Source organism: Nerophis ophidion, linkage group LG01, assembly GCF_033978795.1.
Source record: "Nerophis ophidion isolate RoL-2023_Sa linkage group LG01, RoL_Noph_v1.0, whole genome shotgun sequence".
Taxonomy (NCBI): domain Eukaryota; kingdom Metazoa; phylum Chordata; class Actinopteri; order Syngnathiformes; family Syngnathidae; genus Nerophis; species Nerophis ophidion.
The window spans coordinates 76,706,223-76,729,827 of record NC_084611.1 but is presented as its reverse complement, the minus strand read 5'-3'; the positions used below and the strand labels follow the sequence as shown (position 1 = coordinate 76,729,827).

At 40.1% G+C, this 23,605-nt stretch overlaps 1 protein-coding gene across 2 annotated transcripts in view; it reads left to right on the top strand.

The window, feature by feature from the left end:
* gucy1a1 (guanylate cyclase 1 soluble subunit alpha 1) overlaps positions 1-23,605 on the top strand; it is a 68,276-nt gene that overhangs the window by 18,703 nt on the left and 25,968 nt on the right. The window contains exons 4-5 of one of the 2 annotated variants that reach the window (XM_061911861.1): positions 10,140-10,205; positions 10,770-11,482. In XM_061911861.1, the coding sequence (XP_061767845.1) occupies positions 10,140-10,205; positions 10,770-11,482 (779 nt within the window). The remainder of the gene's footprint in view (positions 1-10,139; positions 10,206-10,769; positions 11,483-23,605) is intronic. The other variant, XM_061911870.1, reaches the window with a different exon arrangement.

Here is a 23,605-nt window from a genome sequence, read left to right as displayed (position 1 = left end):
GATGAGGTGGTTCGGGCATCTGGTCAGGATGCCACCCGAACGCCTCCCTAGGGAGGTCTTCAGGGAACGTCCAACCGGTAGGAGGCCACGGGGAAGACCCAGGACACGTTGGGAAGACTATGTCTCCCGGCTGGCCTGGGAATGCCTCGGGATCCCCCGGGAAGAACTAGACCAGGGGTGCCCATTACGTCGATCGCGATCGACTGGTCGATCTCGGAGGGTGTGTCAGTCGATCTCAAGCCAGGCATTAAAAAATAGACATAAAAATGAGCAATCATCAATCATACCAAGACTTCACTTTCGTCAGTTGTTTGACATTCTCGGCACCCGAGGATCTTGTGAGATGATGCTGGCTGCTGCAAGCTCATATTTAAGAAAAAAATCACTAACAGGGCGGACGCAGAGAAACACATTTTATTTCTAGAGACTCCGTACCTACTGTCAAAACTCTAAAGACCGACTGCACAGTTCCTGTCTTCACCATAAAAGACCTGTTTCATCCTGCCTGTGCTAACAAAATAAGAGTCTCAGAAAGCTAGCGTGCACAAGCTAGCAAGCTACGGAGTTTGATGCCAATGTATTTCTGCCCCGCCCTCAGCGACCGCTTTCTCACTTGCTTGTCCACCCGCACACTCACTGACGTCACTCACCTGCTGCCAGACATTAAAGGGCCACACATATATATGCTACTCTCATAACAAAGTGTTTAAAAACGAGTATGCAAGTTGGACAAATGAGATGCCAAATCCAACCACTTTCATGTGGTATTGGACAGAAAGGAGGACTTTTTTTTTCCTCCATTTGAAAATGCGGACGTTATCAGCACCACTGTCTAATTCCAATCAATGCAAGTCATCAGAATCAAATACACCAACTTATATTCTTGTCTTCATGAAAGAAAGGAATCTATGTGTGTTAAACATGCTTGTATTATCATTAAACACCATTAACTTGTTAACAAAAATGTCTCTTTCATAAATAAATAAATATAAATTATAGATAGGAATGAGGTAGATCTCCTCAACTTGGTCAATTGAAAAGTAGCTCGCCTGCAGAAAAAGTGTGAGCGCCCCTGAGCTAGACAAAGTGGCTGGGGAGAGGGAAGTCTGGACTTCCCTGCTGCCCCCGCGACCCGGCCTCGGATAAGCGGAAGAAGATGGATGGATGGAGACTGGTGCACAGACAGTCACCACACTGTCCTTGGCAAAGAGAAAGCCAGGGTCCAATGGCATAGAGACCAAGACAATTGGTGTCCCATCTTTGCTGCAGCCTTCCTCCACCTTTGTGACCGTTGTGGAGCTTCCATGCAACCATCATCCGCCCACTCCGCCGTTGAGGTATTTTTCGACAAGGGAGAGGCGCAGACTCCAACGTCACTCCCTCGCTTTGGGGAGCTGTATCCAGTGGCAAGGGGAACCCAGGGCGACCGGCACCACCTCACAGCTGCCGGAACTCCGGTCCGTCGGAGGACCGCCTATGGTGCGCCTACCAGCACTTGCTTTTCTCTCAGGGTGTGCTCTCCTAGCCTTTTGTCTTCCCAGACTAACCCACAAGGCAGCGGGGGACAAATAAAGTAAGTTTCTTACAAGTATCATCCGTGCAGGACAAGGAATAGCTAAACATGCTTCACTACATGAGGATACAATAGCCAACCACTAACAGCAAACTAACGTTTCTGGATGTAAAAAAACAAACAAACTGCGGTACTGTTTTTTCCATGTTAGATCTGCTCCCACAGTGGAGTGTTTTAAGTCTTGTCTTAAGACACACTTTTATTCTTTGGCTTTTAACACTACGTGAGTTGTGTGGTCCTCTGTGTTTTCTGTGTTTTTTTTTGTTATTCTTTTTTTAATTTTGATTTCTATTTATTGTTTTAATTGCTTTTAACCATTAAAATCGTTTTTAATCATATTTATTTTTATAATATTTTTTATATTGGTTTTATTTTTTATTCAGTCATTGGTGGAGCTAAGGATATTTGAATATTTGTTTTAATATTGTTGTGCAGCACTTTGGAAACATTTATGTTTTTTAAATGTGCTACACAAATAAAGTGGATTGGATTTCTTTTACAGTGATATGCTGTAACTCTCATGTCTTGTGATCATGTTTTGTTTAGTTATGTTCTGTTTTGCTTAAGACTCCATTGTTTCCTGTTTTTGCACTTCCTTGTTTGTTTTGTTTCCATGACTACCCATTAGTTTTCACCTGTCCTCACGTCACGCACCTGTCTCACGTTTTGCACTCACGCACCTGTCACTAATCATGTCACTATTATTCAAGCTTCCAGTTGTTATGCTGTCTTTCTGGCGACATCACTCTGCTTCATGTCATGTTTACAGTTTCATGCTTAGTTCACGCTGCTTGTTTCATAGTCCATGCCTCCCTGTTCACGTCATCGCAAGTAAGTTGTGTTTATTAATGCCACAGTTAGTGTCTTTTGTTTTTTTGTCCATCGTTCTGCCTTTGTGCTAGTTTTTGTTTTTATAGCCAATTTTTGTACTTCCGCCCTTGTGCGCGCCTTTTGTTTATTCCTTTTATTAGTGTTAAAATAAAGATGTCATTACCTTCACGCCATGTCCGGTCCAAGTTCACTTGCATCACGGGAAAACAACCACTCCATAGTCCACGTCCTGACAGTAACAACCACCATAAATTTTACTGCAGAAACTGTCAGCTCAGTCGCCAGTTTTTTACCGCAAAACCTATTGTCCTTTTTACATTGTAGTTGTTGGATTACTTGCTTTAAAATTGAAAGTCAAGCAGGTATTTACAAATATTTATTTAATGTCTGAAAATATAATAATGTGTTTGTTTTGCTGTCTAAATGGAAAAAAAAAGTGTAAGAAAAGATGAATTACTTTATTTACGCGTAATATTTCCAGGTTTCTGCGGGCCACGATAATGATGTGGCAGGTCAGATCTGGCCCCCGGGCCTTGAGTTTTACACATGTGAGCTACTGTGTCATTTGACTGTGCTGAACTGTGACTGTTGGTAATATTTACTTTATCTTACCATTGTCAGTTTTTTCTCTTTCATGATGACAGGTGAGGTTCGGAATGTTTTTATTATAACAATGTGTCATGTTGACAGTGGCTCAGCATGAACAGATACATTATGCTAATATGTTTCTGGGGAGATTCCACTAATGCTGCAATGCAAGGGTGTCTATACTTTTCCACATAGGGTCACATACTGAAAAGTCCAAGTATGCACGGGCACATTTTGACATACATATATATATATATTTTTTTACATTGCTAATAACAGATTTTATACATATTCAAAGACAAAACTTTGCATCCGCTTTGTGTTATCGGTGACTGTGTAGATCAGTGGGTCTCAACTTTTTTTCAGTGATGTAGCCCCTGTGAACATTTTTTTAATTCAAGTACCCCGTAATCAGAGCAAAGCATTTTTGGTTGAAAAAAGAAATAAAGAAGTAAAATACTGTTTCTGATTTATTAAATTGTATAAAAGTGCAAAATATTGCTCATTTGTAGTGGTCTTTCTTGAACTATTTGGAAAAAAAAGATATAAAAACAACTAAAAACTTGTTGAAAAACAAACAAGTGATTCAATTATAAATAAAGATTTCTACTCATAGAAGTAATCATCAATTTAAAGTGCCCTCTTTGGGGATTGTAATAGAGATCCATCTGGATTCATGAACTTAATTCTAAACATTTCTTCACAAAAAAGAAATATTTAACATCAATATTTATGGAACATGTCCACAAAAAATCTAGCTGTCAACATTAATATTGCATTGTTGCATTTCTTTTCACAGTTTATGAACTTACATTAATATTTTGTTGAAGTATTATTCAACAAATTATTTATTTTTGAATTGTTGCTATTTTTAGAATATTTAAAAAAAATGTCACATACCCCTTGGCATACCTTCAAGTACCCCCAGGGGTACGCGTACCCCCATTTGAGAACCACTGGTGTAGATAATTATTCATGATTCGCTAGAACATTTCAGCATTCTGATTTTTGCTATTTTTCCTTTTGTAGAATAGAATAATAGACTTTATTGACATTGTCCTTCAAAAGTAAATCAAATACAACATTTTCACTGTTGTTGTTTTTTTTCCGACAATATGCTGCAGGCCAGCAAAACTCAGTCCGTGGGCCGCGAATGGCCCCCAGGCCGCACTTTGGACACCACTGCTGTAGTGATTCAACCAAAACAACCTTTTTATAGGTTGTCAACAAAAGTCTAACCTCTTTTCAAACATCATTTTTTAAAAAGCTGATTATTCAAACTTTTGAACTTTGATTCATTAATGCTTCGTCAGAGTCAATTACATAGTTGCATGATTTAAACTAACTTAAAAAAAAGACCCAAATATTTTGAAACATATATTTTATTGTCAGAATGTTGTACAGGATGTTAATACTTGAAAGCACGCCATTTATTTGCTCAAAACTTGCTAACAGTATAGGGAAGGCCGATAACATGTACATTTAGATATATTTCACGGTCTGTTGCAATAATGATATTTATCATGTATTATTTCATTTGGGCTTTGCGTGATAATAGAACCATTTTAAAAGGGGTTACAAAGGCTCTTAATTTGGGTACTGACATTTCCAGTTGTATTATTTTCTCAAAACTGTTGTTTCTCTACTTGTTATTTTACCGTTAATATCTAGTTACTTACATGGTTCTTTGTACACGTTTGTAAAAATTTGACAATCACTTATTCTTCTGTTGTTTGGAAACTTTACATTACTTATGGCCGATACTACAAATTTTGGTATCGATATAATACCAAGTAGTTACAGGGGGCAGTATTGGTCATACCAATGCTCCATCCATCCATTTGCTACCGCTTGTCCCTTTTGGGGTCGCGGAGGGTGTTGGAGCCTATCTCAGCTGCATTCGGGCACCCTGGACAAGTCGCCACTTCATCGCAGGGCGCATACCAATGCTGATACTTAAAATGTTCAATATGATTAAATGATTACATTCTGATTGTGACAAAGGCTGTGTGACATATCCCAATTAAATATTTAAATTACTTCCTTCCTCCCTTTTATTACACATTGTATGATATTTTGATCAAAAATAAAGTGAACAGTACAAAAAAACTTATCTATTGGCTCTTATGACCGAATGCAGCTGAGATAGGCTCCAGCGACCTCCCGCGACCCCAAAAGGGACAAGCGGTAGAAAATGAATGGATGGATGGATGACTTATTTCCTAAATTTGCAAACAATAACAAAAATTTCAGGAAAGTGATTTTGTGGGAACAAAAATATTGATCCAATCACTGTAGTATCGACCATATAGTGATACTAAGTATTGTTACTGTCGATATATGTATCGGTCCGCTCACCTTTGTTTACATTAAATTCCAGCACAGCAGTTAGCATGGATTCTTGTGTCCTTCTACAATGTATAGTGTAGCGTGTCCTCCAGTGATAATAATACTTGAACTTGAGAATTGGTGACTCATTTTTGGTGACTCAGAAGTGCCTTCGCACTGTGGAAAGACGTTGGCGAGAACGCTGCTGTACATCGTGTTCAGGAATCGGGCCGTCCAATTTGCGGGACACGGCTACAAGGTTTCATCAACATGCATTATCACCATATGAAATTAGTATTAAAAGCCTTGTCATTTATATCGTATGTCAAGCTAGAGCAGGGGTGTCAAACTCAAATACAGAGTGGTCCAAAATTTTAAACGGAACAAAGCCAAGGTTGAACAAATTAACATTTTAAGAGGGATCCAAACAAGTTTTGCATTGAATATTGAACAAGCAAGGCTTATATAACTTTATAGTGACATGGAAAGTCGAGTTTCAAATTATCCATCCATCCATTTTACTACTGCTTGTCCCTTCAAGGGTTGCTGGAGCCAACCCCAGCTGCATTCGGGCGGAAGGCAGGGTACACCCTGGACAAGTCGCCACCTCATCGCAGGGCCAACACAGATAGACAGACAACATTCACACTCACATTCACACACTAGGGCCAATTTAGTGTTGCTAATCAACTTATCAATAATAATTGAAAAATATCAATGGCATATCAAATTAAATTTAAATAAAAATTGGGGGGGCCGGGTTTGATGGTAGCGGGGGTGTATATTCTGGCGTCCAGGAAGAGTTAGTGCTGCAAGGGGTTCTGGGTATTACGTGTGTTACGGTGCAGATGTTCTCCCGAAACGTGTTTGTCAATCTTGTTTGGTGTGGCTTCACAGTGTGGCGCATATTTGTAACAGTGTTAAAGTCGTTTATACGGCCACCCTCAGTGTGACCTGTATGGCTGTTGACCAAGTATTCATTGCATTCATTTATGTGTGTTAAAGCCGCAGATATTATGTGACTGGGCCGGCACGTTGTTTGTATGGCGGAAAAGCGGTTGTGACGACAGGTTGTAGAGGACGCTAAAGGCAGTACCTTCGAGGCACGTCCCCAATATTGTTGTCCAGGTGGAAATTGGGAGAAATTCGGAAGAATTGTTGCTCCGGGAGATTTTCGGGAGGGGCAGTGAAATTCTGGAGTCTCTCGGGTAAATCGTGAGGGTTGGCAAATGCGTTGTTACAGCGGCACCGCCCCTATATAATACCGGCGGGCAAGCTCTAATCTTAATTTGATATTACCTCAAGGGCCAAATGAAATTACACGGCGGGCCAGAGTTTGACACCCATGAGCTAGAGTATTACCTAAAGCAGCAGTCTCTAAAGTCAATCAATCAATTTTATTTTATCTATCCATCCCCTTAATCACAAATGCCTCAAAGGGCTTCACAAACCACAACGATGTCCTCGGATTTGAAGCCCGCAGCTTCATTTTTATTGACCCCGCAACATATTTTAAAGAATAAATAAATATCCTGCCATCCATCCATTTTCTACTGCTTATTCCTTTCAGGGTTGCGCGGGGTGCTGGAACCTATCTCAGCTACAATTTGGCGGAAGGCGGTGTACACACTGGACAAGACGGCAACATATTCCGGATAAAAACATTACACTTAACAATAAAAAAAAATGTAACTGGCCTGATTACCCGCAAAAATGGGACCCAGAAACCAAAATGCCCGACAACCTGTGAGTCTTCCCTGTCTTTAGAGATATCCGTACATCCATGTGAACAAATTTCTCCCAAGGTATGTCGTGTATTGAAGTGTGCACAAGCCATAAAAAACATTTTAGTTATAAAAGAACAGTTTTAATAACAAATGTATTACATCAAGCGGATCGTATTAGGCAAGGCAAAATTATTTTGGAGCACAATTTGTACACTAGGCAATTCAAAGTGTGTTAAAGATACATAACATTACAAGAAGTTGAATACATTATTATTATCTAATTGTTTATTATTCAAATTTGCTTTGTTATCTATTATAAAAAGATAAGATATGGATTTTTTGTTTAGATATTTGCATAAATGAACTGTCTGGGTGTATTGTAAAGTACCTGTCATGTTGAGTTTGTGACGAACCCCAAGATGCAGAGAAGGCGGCAGGCATTTTGCAGGTAAACATGATTTAATTTAAACACTAACGCAAAACCAAACAAAAGGGTACAAACCTGACAGTACCAATAGAATGGAAAAATATGTTCACTGTATATGCTTAATTGGGTTTCATTGTATCTATTAAACCATATCAATTGTATTCCGAATCTGCAAAGTATCTGAAAACACCATCTAAACATCACAAAATGCCACAATCTCAGACGACCATTATGAACATTTTGCTCTGAAAAAAGTCTTCGGCAATTTCGGTAGATTTGGGGAGGGATGACGTCACGATAGGAACCCTTCTGCACTCTGACCATAACGACAGAAAATATGCAAAATCTAGAAGAAGCTGGGCTGTCTGTTATTCACAATCCTTATGTAAGACATGAACACATATGGACATATGGACTGGACTCTCACCGTTATGTTAGATCCACTATGGACTGGACTTTCACAATATCATGTTAGACCCGCTCGACATTCATTGCTTTCGGTCCCCTGGTGGGGGGGTTGCCCACATATGCGGTCCTCTCCAAGGTTTCTCATAGTCATCATTGTCACTGTCACCGACGTCCCACTGGGTGTGAGTTTTTCCCTTGCCCTTATGTGGACTCTACCGAGGATGTCGTTGTGGTTTGTGCAGCCCTTTGAGACACTTGTGATTTAGGGCTATATAAATAAACATTGATTGATTGATTGAAATAAGTGAGTCAAGGGGGGGCCTATTCCTTCAACAAAAAACCCTCTAAATAACCATCCAAAACCTGACAAGTATACTCTATATACCTGAATATTTACCAAATATTAGCAATATTGTCATTATAAGCGCTAATGCAGACAAACAATTTTTTGGTGGCGCATTGGTTACAGTCAGCTAACTAGCATATGCTGCTGTTATGTGAGCTGCTTCATGGCGAATCGGCTCGTCAAAGTTATTCTGGATTATAAACAATGCCTCCCATTTGTATATTAAGAGGATTTAGCAATACATCTAGAAGTTGTTCATCTGTGACTTTCAATCTATACCCGGAGATAGAGACAAAACACACACAACTGAAGATACTGTCTGCAGGGAAACTTTTACTTCTTAACCCTTCGTGTGGATCATGATTGATTATTCATATAAACAAGTATATATGAAATCCTATAAGTCGTTATCCCAGTGAGAGCAGACATTGTACAGTAAGTGACAATTTTATTATGTTTGTAGTAATTTTTTTTTTTTGTTTAGTACTTCTTAGCACACAGCTCCTAAAACTCATCCTTCTTATAGCAGGCTAAAAATATATGGTTCCGGATCATAATTTTTCCCTAAGTAATCATTGGCTCTCACAAAGTCTGCATGACTAGCATAGTTGTTGAAGGAAAAGGGATCCGAGGTGCACACCTCGGATCACGGGACTGGCTTGCTCATTGCCTCTTAAAACGCCTCGGGAAAACTGAGTGAGAGTGATTCTATTTTGATCATATCTATTTACTCGCAAACTTTGCAAGTCTTTCGGTGTCATAAATCAGATATATATGATAACAGCTTGAATACAGCCGCAACTTATTTATCCATTCTGTCATGATCTGTGGTCCGGATCAGGTTTTGTGTTTTCAATTAGTTTCGGACTCCTTTAGTCCCTTTTTGTGCACCTCCTGAATTTGTGACCATGGCTACTAATGATTTTCACCGGCCTCTGTTGTTCGGGACGCTCACCTGTTTGTAATCAAGATACATTATTTAAGCCTGCCTTTGCCGGTCCCTCGTCCTGGCTTCTTTGTTTGCTTCACGCTACTGTTGCGAAAGTTTTGCTTGCCTTCTAGCTTATGCAAAGTCTAGCTTCAAGTGCTATCAGCACATTGTTCCGTCGGCTGTTTTATGGTTTGGACCTCTTTGATTCTTGTTTCAAGATTAAATCATGTTCCTACCTGCAAGTCCTGTCCAGAGTCGTCCGTTTGCATACCGGGAGAATGAACCGAGCAGCAAGCTGCCTACTGGTACTTTAAAGTGAAATTTACCAGCGAGTACACCAGTCCATGTCTAATCACTCATCTTTGTGCTTACCTATTGATTGACCCGATCAGTGACCTATAATAACCTTTTAGGTAACAAGCATGTGTGTCATTAAAGGCCTACAGAAACCCACTACTACCCACCATGCAATGCAGTCTGATAGTTTATATATCAATGATGAAATATTAACATTGCAACACATGCCAATACGCCCTTTTTAGTTTACTAAATTACAATTTTAAATTTCCCGGGAGTTTTGTCCTGGAAACGTCGTGTAATGATGACGTGTACGCAAGACGTCACGGGTTCTTAGGAAATATGAGCGCTGCACACACACACAGCTAAATGTCCTCTGCTTAAACGGCATAATTACACAGTATTTTGGAGATCTGTGTTGCTGAATCTTTTGCAATTTGTTCAATTGATATTGGAGAAGTCACAGTAGAAAGATGGAGTTGGGAAGCTTTAGCCTTTAGCCACACAAACACACGGTGATTCCTTGTTTAAAATTCCTGGAGGTGAAAGGTTACTATGGATCAGAGCGTGGTCAAGAGAACATGAATCAAGACGGAATGTCAACCAGCAGGTTTCGGTTAGAAAATTGTGGTTAAAAAGTCGCTTCTTACCGGAGAAAAGCTGAGCTTGTGTCGTCCATGCAGCTGCCGTCGACTCCCCTGAGACACTGCGCGTCAACACACTCGTGGACGTACACCTCCGACTATCAGGTACTATTAAACTCACTGAAACACTGGCAACAAAATAGAAAGATAAGGGATTTCCCAGAATTATCCTAGTAAATGTGTCTAAAAACATCGGAATCCGTCCCATTCGCGTTTTTTATTTATTTATTTTTTTTCCTTTTTTATGTCCGTCGCTATCAATATCTTCAAACACAAATCTTTCATCTTCGCTCAAGTTAATGGGGAAATTGTCGTTTTCTCGGTCCGAATAGCCCTTTTTGTTCGAGGCTCCCATTATAAACAATGTGAATATATGAGGAGCCCCCACACTTGCGACGTCATTGTCTGCGACTTCCGGTAGAGGCAGGGCTTTTCTCTTAGCACCGAAAGTTGCGAACTTTATCGTGGATGTTCTCTACTAAATCCTTCCAGCAAAAATATGGCAATATCGCGAAATGATCAAGTATGACACATAGAATGGACCTGCTATCCCCGTTTAAATAAGAAAATCTCATTACAGTAGGCTTTTAATCTACATTGATGCAAGATTATTGCCATCCGTTTTTGTGATAACCGCAAGAGTTTAAGTTTGTTGCTTTCATCCTGCAGCGATCCCGATGGAAGCCTTGAAAGTGTCTTTTGGCGAGGAGCTGTTCCGCATGTGCTACGAGGAGGACGGACACATTCTGAGAGTGGTGGGGGGCGCGCTCCACGACTTCCTCAACAGTTTCAACGTCCTCCTCAAGCAGAGCAATGCACCCAAAGCGGGCGGGGGGGATTGCGTAAGCGAGGCGTCCGTGCTGTGCTTAGACAAGGATCCTGGTCTGCTTACTGTCTACTTCTTCAACCCTCGCCCCACCACTGAGCTCTTCTTCCCAGGGGTCATCAGGGCAGCGGCCCGCCTGCTCTATCACATCACGGTGGAAGTGTTGATGGATCCGCCCACGGCCAAAGACAGTATCCTGCAGTCCAACCCGCAGCCCAGTCTTCTATACACAGTGCTCGTCAAGGGGGATAAGAACCTAAGCCCCAGTCCGCTGAGGGCCACCTCAGCTGGGACTCTTCCTACCTCTCTGTTCTCCACCATCTTCCCCTTCCATCTCATCCTCGACCAGGACTTGGTTCTGGTGCAAATAGGACACGGGCTCAGGAAGAGACTGACCAGGAAGGATGGCCTTCGGCGTCCTTCTGTCTTCCAAGAACACTTCTCCATCGTTTGCCCTCAGATTAAATGCACCTTTCAATGTATCCTGACTATGCTCAACACCCAGTTTGTCATCCGGATAAAGCACGGGGTTTCTGGAGCAGACAGCACGGGCAAGGTATGTCACATCTAGGCTATACAATTCCATCCATCCATCCATCCATCTTTTTCCGCTTATCCGAGATCGGGTCGCGGGGGCAGCAGCCTAAGCAGGGACGCCCAGACTTCCCTCTCCCCAGCCACTTCGTCCAGCTCCTCCCGGGGGATTCTGAGGCGTTCCCAGGCCAGCCGGCAGAGATAGCCTTCCCAACGTGTCCTGGGTCTTCCACGTGGCCTCCTACCGGTCGGACGGGCCCGAAACACCTCCCTAGGGAGGTGTTCGGGTAGCATCCTGACCAAATGCCCGAACTACCTCACCTGGCTCCAAGCTTATTAGTGGTACCAATCAGCGCCAGGTAGAGATCAGGGCTCGACCTCTAACCAGTTTTACATCCGGATCAAGCTTCCCAAGCAGATAGCACGGGCAAAGTATGTCAAAACCCGGCCACTAAATAAAAAGAAAGAAATCAGGCTACCTTTTTGAGAGCGTATTAGCAGAACCACTCGGCCTGAGGTAGAGCTCAGTGCTCCACCACAAACCAGTTTGTCATCCGAATTAAACACAGGGTTTTCTGACCAGACAGCACATGCAAGTTATGTGAAAACTGGACTACTCAATTAAAGGAAAGAAATCGGGACGATTTTTGCGAGGCAGTTAGTGGTAACCCTTCGTCCGTAGTGGCAGAGATCATTGCTCTACCACCAACCAGTTTGTCATCCGAATCAAACACGGGTCTTCCCGAGCAGACCGCATGGGCAAGGTATGTCAAAACTAAGCCACTAAAATGAAAGAAAGAAATCGGGCTACCTTTTTGCAAGCTTTTTTAGCAGAACCACTAGGCCAAAGGTAGAGATCAGTGCTCTACCACCAACCAGTTTGTCCTCCGGATCAAACACAGGGCTTCCCGAGCAGACAGCACCAGCAAGGTGTGTCAAAACCAGGCCACTAAATTGAAAGAAAGAAATCGGGCTACCTTTTTGCGAGCTTATTAGCAGAACCACTAGGCCCAAGGTAAAGATCAGTGCTTTACTATAAACTAGTTTTTCATTCAAATCAAGCAAAGTGTTTCTTGAATAGACAGCACAGGCAAGGTATGTCAAAACTAGGCCACCCAATTGAAAGACAGAAATCGGGGCGATTTTTGCGAGCCTATTAGTGGTAACCCTTCGTCCGTGGTGGCAGAGATCATTGCTATACCACCAACCAGTTTGTCATCCGAATCAAACACGGGTCTTCCAGAGCAGACCGCATGGGCAAGGTATGTCAAAACTAAGCCACTAAACTGAAAGAAAGAAATCGGGCTACCTTTTTGTGAGCTTTTTAGCAGAACCACTAGGCCCAAGGTAGAGATCAGTGCTCTACCACCAACCAGTTTGTCCTCCGGATAGAACACAGGGCTTCCCGAGCAGATAGCACCAGCAAGGTATGTCAAAACCAGGCCACTAAATTGAAAGAAAGAAATCGGGCTACCTTTTTGCGAGCTTATTAGCACAACCACTTGGCCCAAGGTAAAGATCAGTGCTTTACTATAAACCAGTTTTTCATTCAAATCAAGCAAAAGGTTTCTTGAATAGACAGCACAGGCAAGGTATGTCAAAACCAGGCCACTAAATTGAAAGAAAGAAATCGGGCTACCTTTTTGCGAGCTTATTAGCAGAACCACTTGGCCCAAGGTAAAGATCAGTGCTTTACTATCAACAAGTTTTTCATTCAAATCAAGCAAAGGGTTTCTTGAATAGACAGCACGGGCAAGGTATGTCAAAACTAGGCCACCCAATTGAAAGAAAGAAATTGAGGCGATTTTTGCAAGCCTATTAGCGGTAACAACACTCAGCCCGTGGAAGAGATCAGTGCTCTACCACCGACCAGTTTGTCGTCCAGATCAAGCACAGGGTTTCCCGAGCAGACCGCACGGGCAAGGTATGTCAAAACCCGGCCACTAAATAAAAAGAAAGAAATCAGGCTACCTTTTTGAGAGCGTATTAGCAGAACCACTCGGCCTGAGGTAGAGCTCAGTGCTCCACCACAAACCAGTTTGTCATCCGAATTAAACACAGGGTTTTCTGACCAGACAGCACATGCAAGTTATGTGAAAACTGGACTACTCAATTAAAGGAAAGAAATCGGGACGATTTTTGCGAGGCAGTTAGTGGTAACCCTTCGTCCGTAGTGGCAGAGATCATTGCTCTACCACCAACCAGTTTGTCATCCGAATCAAACACGGGTCTTCCCGAGCAGACCGCATGGGCAAGGTATGTCAAAACTAAGCCACTAAAATGAAAGAAAGAAATCGGGCTACCTTTTTGCAAGCTTTTTTAGCAGAACCACTAGGCCAAAGGTAGAGATCAGTGCTCTACCACCAACCAGTTTGTCCTCCGGATCAAACACAGGGCTTCCCGAGCAGACAGCACCAGCAAGGTGTGTCAAAACCAGGCCACTAAATTGAAAGAAAGAAATCGGGCTACCTTTTTGCGAGCTTATTAGCAGAACCACTAGGCCCAAGGTAAAGATCAGTGCTTTACTATAAACTAGTTTTTCATTCAAATCAAGCAAAGTGTTTCTTGAATAGACAGCACAGGCAAGGTATGTCAAAACTAGGCCACCCAATTGAAAGACAGAAATCGGGGCGATTTTTGCGAGCCTATTAGTGGTAACCCTTCGTCCGTGGTGGCAGAGATCATTGCTATACCACCAACCAGTTTGTCATCCGAATCAAACACGGGTCTTCCAGAGCAGACCGCATGGGCAAGGTATGTCAAAACTAAGCCACTAAACTGAAAGAAAGAAATCGGGCTACCTTTTTGTGAGCTTTTTAGCAGAACCACTAGGCCCAAGGTAGAGATCAGTGCTCTACCACCAACCAGTTTGTCCTCCGGATAGAACACAGGGCTTCCCGAGCAGATAGCACCAGCAAGGTATGTCAAAACCAGGCCACTAAATTGAAAGAAAGAAATCGGGCTACCTTTTTGCGAGCTTATTAGCACAACCACTTGGCCCAAGGTAAAGATCAGTGCTTTACTATAAACCAGTTTTTCATTCAAATCAAGCAAAAGGTTTCTTGAATAGACAGCACAGGCAAGGTATGTCAAAACCAGGCCACTAAATTGAAAGAAAGAAATCGGGCTACCTTTTTGCGAGCTTATTAGCAGAACCACTTGGCCCAAGGTAAAGATCAGTGCTTTACTATCAACAAGTTTTTCATTCAAATCAAGCAAAGGGTTTCTTGAATAGACAGCACGGGCAAGGTATGTCAAAACTAGGCCACCCAATTGAAAGAAAGAAATTGAGGCGATTTTTGCAAGCCTATTAGCGGTAACAACACTCAGCCCGTGGAAGAGATCAGTGCTCTACCACCGACCAGTTTGTCGTCCAGATCAAGCACAGGGTTTCCCGAGCAGACCGCACGGGCAAGGTATGTCAAAACAAGGCCACCCAACTGAAAGAAAGAAATCGGGCCGATTTTTGCAAGCTTATTAGCTGGACCATTCGGCCCGTGATCTAGATCAGCGCCCTGCCACCAACTAGTTCCTCATGTGGATCAAGCATGGGATTTACCGAACAGACAGCATGAGCAAGGTATGTCAAAACAAGGCCACCCAATTGAAAGAAAGAAATCGGCCTCCCTTTTTGCGAGCTTTTGAGCGGCACCACTCGGCCCGCGGGAGAGATCAGCGCTCTACCACCGACCGAAATCACAAGCAAATGTCAAAGCCTTTTCTCCATCAGAGGCACAGCCGGGCTCGTGCTGATAAAGTAAGGTGGGAGGTGGTGGTTGGGGGGACCGGTCGCCATGGTGAGAACCGAGACGTCTCCGTGAGTAAACACGACCGCTGACTTTCTGTCAGAGGCGATCCATATTTGTTTGAAAAGTCTCCCAGCTGGGAGCCTGTCAGTTTGCTAGTAAAACTTGAGCGAAGCGGCGATGGAGGAAAACAAAAAGATTGCTTATTCGTCTGATGAGCACAAACATGACTGAAATGTCAAGAGCGTCGTGTTGAACTAGTTTCAAAATAGTTACAAGTCTGGGGAGGCTGTAATCATCGCAGTGCGTTCGAAGAGAGCAAGGTAAAGAGCCAACTTCCAGTTGGTGATTTCCACACACTGACAGAAACAGCAATCCAAACTGTACTCATGTGTCCTTCAGGGCGGAGATACTACACTGGCCCTGATATCCTTTCACATAGAGCATGGGTGACAAACTCTGGCCCGCGGGCCAAATTTGGCCCACCGTGTAATTTAATTTGCCCCTTGAGGCAATATCAAATTAACATTAGAGCTGGCCCGACGGTATTATAACGCCGCATTCACCGCTAATACTCATACTTACCAACCCTCCCAATTTTCCCGGGAAACTCCCGAATTTCAGTGCCCTTGCCGAAAATCACCCGGGGCAACCATTCTCCCGAATTTCTCTCGATTTCCACCCAAACAACATCATTGGAGACGTGCCTTAGAGGCACTGCATCCAACATCCTCTACAACCTGTCGTCCCGTCCGCTTTTTCTCCATACAAACATTGTGTCGGCCCAGTCACATACTATTTGCGGACTTTACACACAAACAAGTGAATGCAAGGCATACTTGGTCAACTGCCATACAGGTCACACTGAGGGTGGCTGTATGAACAACTTTAACACTGTTACAAATATGCGCCACACTGTGAACCCACACCAAACAAGAATGACAACCACATTTATGGAGAACTTCCGCACCGTAACCCAACATAAACACAACAGAACAAATACCCAGAACCCCTTGCAACACTAACTCTTCCGGGATGCTACAATATTTGAAAATCGATTTTGCATGTCACTATAAAGTTATACAAGCCTTGCTCGTTCAATATTCAATGCAAAACTTTTTCGGGTCCCTATTAAAAAGTTTATTTGTTCAACCTTGGCCCGCGGCTTTGTTCAGTTTAAAATTTTGGCACACTCTGTATGAGTTTGACACCCCTGACGTAGAGGATATTTGACTAGCGTTTTTACACTTGGTCCATAAAATGGTCTACAATCCTAAAACATCAGAGTGCCTCGACAAACGTTTTTGCAGGTCCTTAGTATTCCTGTCTCACATATGTCTTTAAAAACAGCAGCTGCTTCTGTTGTATACAGCAGTGGTCACCAACCTTTTTGAAACCAAGAGCTACTTCTTGGGTACTGATTAATGCGAAGGGCTACCAGTTTGATACACACTTGAAAAAATTGCCAGAAATAGCCAATTTGCTCAATTTACCTTTAATAATTAAATCTATATATATATTAAAAAATGGGTATTTCTGTCTGTCATTCCGTTGTACATTTTTTTTTCTTTTTACGGAAGGTTTTTTGTAGAGAATAAATGATGAAAAAAACACTTAATTGAACGGTTTAAAAGAAGACAAAACAGGAAAAAAAATGAAAATTAAATTTTCAAACATAGTTTATCTTTAATTTCGACTCTTTGAAATTCAAAATTCAACCCCCCCAAAAAACAAGAGAAAAATTAGCTAATTCGAATCTTGTTGAAAAAAATTTAAAAAATAATTTATGGAACATCATTAGTCATTTTTCCTGATTCAGATTAATTTTAGAATTTTGATGACATGTTTTAAATAGGTTAAAATCCAATCTGCACTTTGTTAGAATATATAACAAATTGGACCAAGCTATATTTCTAACAAAGACAAATCATTATTTCTTCTAGATTTTCCTGATTTTTTTGAAAAACAAATTCAAAAGAATTTGAAATAAGATTAAAATTTGATTCTACAGATTATCTAGATTTGCCAGAATATTTTTTTTGAATTTTAATCATAATAATGGTGAAGAAAGATTTCACAAATATTCTTTGTCGAAAAAACAGACGCTAAAATGAAGAATTAAATTAAAATGTATTCATTATTCTTTATAATAAAAAAAAAAAATACTTGAACATTGATTTAAATTGTCAGGAAAGAAGAGGAAGGAATTTAAAAGGTAAAAAGGTATATGTGTTTAAAAATCCTAAAATCCTTATTAGGTTGTATTTTTTCTCAAAACATTTTTTTTCCGAAAGTTATAAGAAGCAAAGTAAAAAAATAAATGAATATATTTAATCATGTGAAGACCAAGTCTTTAAAATATTTTCTTGGATTTTCAAATTCTATTTGAGTTTTGTCTCTCTTAGAATAAAAATGTCCAGCAAAGCGAGACCAGCTTGCTAGTAAATAAATACAATTAAAAAAATAGAGGCAGCTCACTGGTAAGTGCTGCTATTTGAGCTATTTTTAGAACAGGCCAGCGGGCGACTCATCTGGTCCTTACGGGCGACCTGGTGCCTGCGGGCACTGCTTTGGTGACCCCTGGTATAGAGGATCTTTAACTAGCATTTGGCAGGGAGTCCCTAAAAAACAGCAGACCATTTGTATAGAGTTTTTGCAATTGAACCTTAAAAAACAGCAGGTGCTCCTGTTGTATAGAGGATCTCTGACCAGAATTTTTGCAGTAGATACCTAAAAGCAGCAGAGCACTCCTGGCCCATAGTGGATCTTTGACTAGAATTTTTGCAGTAGGTCCTCAAAAAGCAGCGGAGCACTACTGTGCCATGGTGGATCTTTGACTAGTGTTTTTGCACTACGACCTTAAAAACAGCAGATACTCTGCAATATACGGGAGCTTTTACTGCTGTATTTTTAGTACATCCGTAAAAACAGCAGCGTGTTTCTCTCACATTATAGATCTTTGATTGACATTTTTGCAGTTCATGACAGCAGAGCACATACCGTATTTCCTTGAATTGCCGCAGGGCATATAGTATGCGCCTGCCTTGAATTACTGCCGGGTCAAACTCGCTTCCCAAAATAATTAGCGCATGCTTAGTATTACCGCATGGTCAAACTCGTGACGTCACGAGTGACACTTCCCCTGTCATCATTTTCAAAATGGAGGAGGCTGATTTCTATACCAGTAATTTGAAATCGCATAAAGGGAAGAAGATTAAGAGTTATTCAGTAGGATTTAAGGTCCAAGCTTATATCACACTAACATTTTTACTGCATACCTTTGGTAAGTGCCGGAGTGAGAAGAGGTTTTAAAATAATTAGCGCATGCTTACTTTTGCCGCATGCCTTTGGTAAGCGCAGGAGTGAGAAGAGGTTTTAAATGAATTACCGCCCCGGCGGCAATTCAGGGAAATACGGTATGTCATATAGACCAGTGGTCCCCAACCTTTTTGTATCCGCGGACCGGTCAATGCTTAATAATTTATCCCGCGGCCCTAAGAGAGACAAAACTCAAATAGAATTTGAAAATCCAAGAAAATATTCTAAAGACTTGGTCTTCACTTGTTTAAATAAATTCATTTATTTTTTTCACTATGCTTCTTATAACTTTCCGAAAGACAATTTTAGAAAAAAAATACAAAAGGATTTTAGGATTTTTAAACACATATACCTTTTTACCTTTTAAATTCCTTCCTCTTCTTTCCTGACAATTCAAATCAATGTTCAAGTAATTTTTTTATTTTTATTGTAAAGAATAATAAATACATTTTAATTTAATTCTTCATTTTAGCGTCTGTTTTTTCGACAAAGAATATTTGTGAAATCTTTCTTCAACCTTATTATGATTAAAATTCAAAAAAATATTTTGGCAAATCTAGAAAATCTGTAGAATCAAATTTAAATCTTATTTCAAATTATTTTGAATTTGTTTTATAAAAAAATCTGTAAAATCTAGAAGAAATAATGATTTGTCTTTGTTAGAAATATAGCTTGGTCCAATTTGTTATATATTCTAACAAAGTGCAGATTGGATTTTAACCTATTTAAAACTTGTCATCAAAATTCTAAAATTAATCTTAATCAGAAAACATTACTAATGATATTCCATAAATTATTTTTTTTATTTTTTCAAAAAGATTCAGATTAGTTAGTTTTTCTCTTTTTTTTTCGGTTGAATTTTGAATTTCAAAGAGTCGAAATTGAAGATGAACTATGTTTCAAAACTTAGTTTTCATTTTTTTCCTGTTTTGTCTTCTTTTAAACCGTTCAATTAAGTGTTTTTTTCATCATTTATGCTCTACAAAAAACCTTCCGTAAAAGGAAAAAAAATGTACGACGGAATGACAGACAGAAATACACATTTTTAAAATATAGATATATATACTGTACATGTATTTATTAAAGGTAAATTGAGCAAATTGGCTATTTCTGGCAATTTTTTAAAGTGTGTATCAATCTGGTAACCCTTCGCATTAATCAGTACCCAAGAAGTAGCTCTTGGTTTCAAAAAGGTTGGTGACCCCTGCTCTAACCACTACGACTAGGCCACTAAGCAGGTTTAAATTTGTATATTTTGTATATTTTCTGTTTTGATTCAGTACTGTGTAACTTTATTCATCATGTATTTATTATTAATATGGTGAAGTAAAATGCGAAGGTACAACACAGCCTTGCGATTCTATCGTATACAAAATAAAATACTAAAGTAATAAATTAGGCCCGCTAGTCTTTAGCTTTTTTTTTTCCTTTTTAACTGTAACCTTCAGAAGAATTTAGTTGAACAGCTCTTCTGTAGTGCGTTATTAACACTCTTAGGTTTTGATCCTTTCTACCTTCCCGAGGAACAAAAAGTTACAGCAGGCATGTTCCACAGCTGTAAAAGGTCAAGTGTACAAAAGCAGTACCTTTGATGTTACCACCTTGTACCCGCGCTGAGGCCTTTTTTTCATGCTTTCAGCTCTCAGGCTTCCTTTCAGCAATGGCAGAACGCCAGGATGGTCTTTTGGCTTGAATACTTTCCCATGTGTTCACTTTGTCTGCGAAAGCAGACGACTCATGTTTGAAAACATCCTTAAAGGGGGGAGGGCAGGTGTACTCGATCTGATAGTGGAAATGTCGTGAATGCAAGCACAAGTACTGACTATGATTGACTTCCGAGTTGTTGTTTTCATTTATTATGTAGTGGGAATTCATTAGTTCAAGGCTCAAAGTGAATACATTTTTGGTTTGACTATCTCTAGTTCAAGGCTCAAAGTGAATACGTTTGTTTGACTAACTGTAACTGTACGACCGAAGCTTTTAAGTAACATTTATGAACATTACAAACCGTTATTCACCCCTGTATAAGGAAAGTCAAATGCAACTACTCACACTTCGAATATGTCAGATAACGGTGACACAATAAGGCAGGGGTCACCAACCTTTTTGAAACCAAGAGCTACTTCTTGGGTACTGATTAATGCGAAGGGCTACCAGTTTGATACACACTTGAAAAAATTGCCAGAAATGGCCAATTTGCTCAATTTACCTTTGATGAATATATATATATATATATATATATATATATATATATATATATATATATATATATATATATATATATATATATATATATATATAAAATGGGTATTTATGTCTGTCATTCCGTCGTATTTTTTTTTTCTTTTTACGGAAGGTTTTTTGTAGAGAATAAATGATGAAAAAAACACTTAATTGAACGGTTTAAAAGAGGAGAAAACAGGAAAAAAAGAAGAAAATTTAATTTTGAAACATAGTTTATCTTCAATTTCGACACTTTAAAATTCAACCGAAAAAAAGAAGAGAAAAACTAGCTAATTCGAATCTTTTTGAAAAAATTAAAAAAAGAATTTATGGAACATCATTAGTAATTTTTCCTGATTAAGATTAATTTTAGAATTTTGATGACATGCTTTCAATCGGTTAAAATCCAATCTGCACTTTGTTAGAATGTATAACACATTGGACCAAGCTATATTTCTAACAAAAACCAATCAATATTTCTTCTAGATTTTCCTGAACAAAAATTTAAAAAGAAATTTAAAAGACTTTGAAATAAGATGTAAATTTGATTCTAAAGATTTTCTAGATTTGCCAGAATATTTTATTTTATTTTAATCATAATAAGTTTGAAGAAATATTTCACAAATATTCTTTGTCGAAAAAACAGAAGCTAAAATGAAGAATTAAATAAAAATGTATTTATTATTCTTTACAATAAAAAAAAAGAAAATACTTGAACATGGATTTAAATTGTCAGGAAAGAAGAGGAAATAATTTAAAAGGTAAAAAGATATATGTGTTTAAAAATCCTAAAATCATTTTTAAGCTTGTATTTTTTCTCTAAAATTGTCTTTCTGTAAGTTATAAGAAGCAAAGTAAAAAAAATAAACACATTTATTTACAAGTGAAGACCAAGTCTTTAAAATATGTTCTTGGATTTTCAAATTCTATTTGAGTTTTGTCCCTCTTAGAATTAAAAATGTCAAGCAAAGCGAGACCAGGTTGCTAATAAATAAATAAAATGTAAAATATAGAGGCAGTTCACTTGTAAGTGCTGCTATTTGAGCTATTTTTAGATCAGGCCAGCGGGCTACTCATCTGGTCCTTACCTGGTGCCCGCGGGCACCACGTTGGTGACCCCTGCAATAAGGTAATATGTAGAAAGTTGGAAAAACTATTAAAGTTTACGTGCATCACACAAATAGACTCACCCTAATGCAGAATCAGTGGGACATATGTCCTTCTTGGGGATTATTTTTAAAATAAGATACCTGAAAGAGGGCTTCACGGTGGAAGAGGGGTTAGTGCGTCTGGCTGACAATACGAAGTTCCTGCAGTCCTGGGTTCAAATCCAGGCTCAGGATCTTCCGCCCGATTGTAGCTGAGATAGGCGCCAGCGCCCCCTGCCACCCCGAAAGGGAATAAGCGGTAGAAAATGGATGGATGGATACCTGAAAGACAAAGACCAAAAATGGATGTCATTTTAAACATGTGAACCTGGGGACCGTTGTAATACTTTGCCTGGCTAAACATGATAATATTGAATTACCAAATTACCTTAATCCAAGATACGAGATGACCTGAAATTATTTGTTCGATATCACTGAAATAACCAAACAACAACAAAAGTATTTCCAGGAACTTTTTACACAACCTCCTGTGTTTATTCACAAATGTAATAATTACAATGGCAGTCCTTGAACCTGGTCTTCGTCAATGGCTGGGGGGACTGCATCGTGTGAATTTTGTCATGTCTTCTCCACGATGAGGGTGAATTTATGACGCGCTAAATGGCTGACCGAATGCTTGTGTCATTTGAGTGCGTTTGATTTAATGTGAACAATTCAATTGGTCCACCGAGGCTAAATTTATGGGTGGCGTGTGAAGCTTGTGAACTCAGAAAATCCATAAATTAGCCGCAGCATTGTATAGGCCGCAGGGTTCAAAGAATGGGATAAAAGCATAATCTTATAGTCCAGAAATTACTTATTTCTTACGGTTATTTAATGACTGGCTTCACGGTGGCAGAGGGGTTAGTGCGTCTGCCTCACAATACGAAGTTCCTGCAGTCCTGGGTTCTAATCCAGGCTCGGGATCTTTCTGTGTGGAGTTTGCATGTTCTCCCCGTGAATGCGTGGGTTCCCTCCGGGTACTCCGGCTTCCCCCCTCTTCCAAAGACATGCACCTGGGGATAGGTTGATTGGCAACACTAAATTGGCCCTAGTGTGTGAATGTGAGTGTGAATGTTTTCTGTCTATCTGTGTTGGCCCTGCGATGAGGTGGCGACTTGTCCAGGGTGTACCCGCCTTCCGCCCGATTGTAGCTGAGATAGGCGCCAGCGCCCCCCGCGACCCCAAAAGGGAATAAGCGGTAGAAAATGGATGGATGGATGGATATTTAATGACTACCTCATCAAATTAGCATCATAACTTATCCTTCGATCTTTGCCAACTTGCTAATAGCCTTTGAGATAGGGCGGCAGGAAGAAAAGCTGGAACTGGGGGAGAAGTTTTGGAGCACCACTTGTTGGTTGGCATGTATGATTCTCTTGACCCCTGATGTGGAAAAAAATGTCTTATATTTGTATCAACACAGTAATATGAATAGAAACCAACTGTATTAAACTCCAAGACAATAAACATATGAAATATGTCTGAAGAACATCAATCCAAGTGGGCTTTTGTTAGATGTCATGTTTAGAAAAAGCATTCCGCTTGAATATAAATAAATATTCTGGCGGTGGCATTGCTGACGCAGTTGCACATTGTAAAGCTGCCAAATCTTTTGTGTTTCTTAGTCACATGTCCTGAGCAACTTGGTTTGTGTTTTGTCCAAGGACATATAAATCCAATCTTACTTCCTGTAAGTTAACTGAAAAA